Genomic DNA, 1,225 nt, shown 5'->3' on the forward strand with positions numbered 1-1,225 from the left:
GCTGGAATTGTAGCAAATTCCTGTCGACGACAGATTAAACAAAGAAATGGCTATTGAGCCTCTGGAGAAGACCCTGTAGATCCCAAAAGTAAGGTCCACTCTCGGATACCGCATCCTGCATCCATTGGAGGACAGGCTTGCCGTCAACTTCAACAATGACATCACCTTCCTTATGGGCAGTTACAGGTTTACCATAGACGGCAGGGTAATACATCTCGTTGAGATTCGGGAAGCCGAGAGTTACGACCTGGGCTCCGTCACGCATACGCGAATCGAAGCGAATTGGAAGCACAAAGTAGAAGTCCGTGTATGGCGTATCATAACGAGTATGAGCGTCGTTCAAGCGGCTCAACTGACGCTGCAGAGCGAAGTGAAAAGGGGCCGCAGGGATGCTCTCACTGAAGAACCTCTGCCTTTCCTCCAAAGTCATTGGGTTCAGCGCGGCGGCATACTCACTTATCCTGTCATCAATGAAACTTTCGATGTCAACGTCAAGAGAATGCAGCTTGAAGTTGCAGGTGTTGACCTCCACAGAGTCGTCCAAGCCATTAGCGATGTCAGTGAAGGCATAGGTCTCAGCCAGGCCGTACTTGAGGTTGTGGAGAGTGAAGAGGGCATCGAAGTTGGTGATGGTGAGATTATTGAGGCATCGGGTCACGTCCTCGGCTCGTCCCCATATGAAGTCCTTCATAGTATCGTCTGCTAGCGTCTGTCGAATAGTCCGTCCTCTGGCTGGGCTCAGAGGGGCACAGTCGTCAACAACAGGGATCGATGTGGGTATGACAGATCTGTTCGCAGGACCGCAGGGGATGGGTGGCTCACTTCCGTGACACACGACACCATCCCCAAACTTGTAGTACATGCAGTGGGTGACCTGGCCAGGCATTGCATCGCGGCATGCCTGATCCCACTTCTCATGATCGGGAGGCTGGCCTCGGACTGATGACCTTAACACCCACCAAGAGATGATCACACTAAGCTGGAGACGAGACATCATCTTAGCAATAAACTCTTGCTGGTTGGAAACTGATATTCCGAGTAATCATGACAACTTCCTCACAGTACAGCTACCGTCCACATAGCTGATCCTTCTACACGAGAGCCATCATCGATCGCTACCGATTCGATCACTGAATTTTAGTGCAAATGAACCAATCACATATCTTCGATCCAAGGGGAGACGCAAGGCGTCGCCTCATCCTATCATACAAGGAGTCTCCAACAA

At 50.9% G+C, this 1,225-nt stretch overlaps 1 protein-coding gene across 1 annotated transcript; it reads right to left on the reverse strand.

The window, feature by feature from the left end:
* Positions 1-34: 34 nt before the first annotated feature.
* On the reverse strand, positions 35-997 carry Pmar_PMAR008277 (hypothetical protein; the record flags this gene model as incomplete). Its single annotated transcript, XM_002784539.1, has 1 exon — positions 35-997. The coding sequence occupies one exon, from the start codon at positions 995-997 to the stop codon at positions 35-37; it is 963 nt and encodes a 320-aa protein (XP_002784585.1).
* Between the last annotated feature and the right edge of the window lie 228 nt (positions 998-1,225).

The sequence above is a fragment of the Perkinsus marinus genome (genome assembly GCF_000006405.1).
Source record: "Perkinsus marinus ATCC 50983 genomic scaffold scf_1104296934878, whole genome shotgun sequence".
Taxonomy (NCBI): domain Eukaryota; phylum Perkinsozoa; order Perkinsida; family Perkinsidae; genus Perkinsus; species Perkinsus marinus.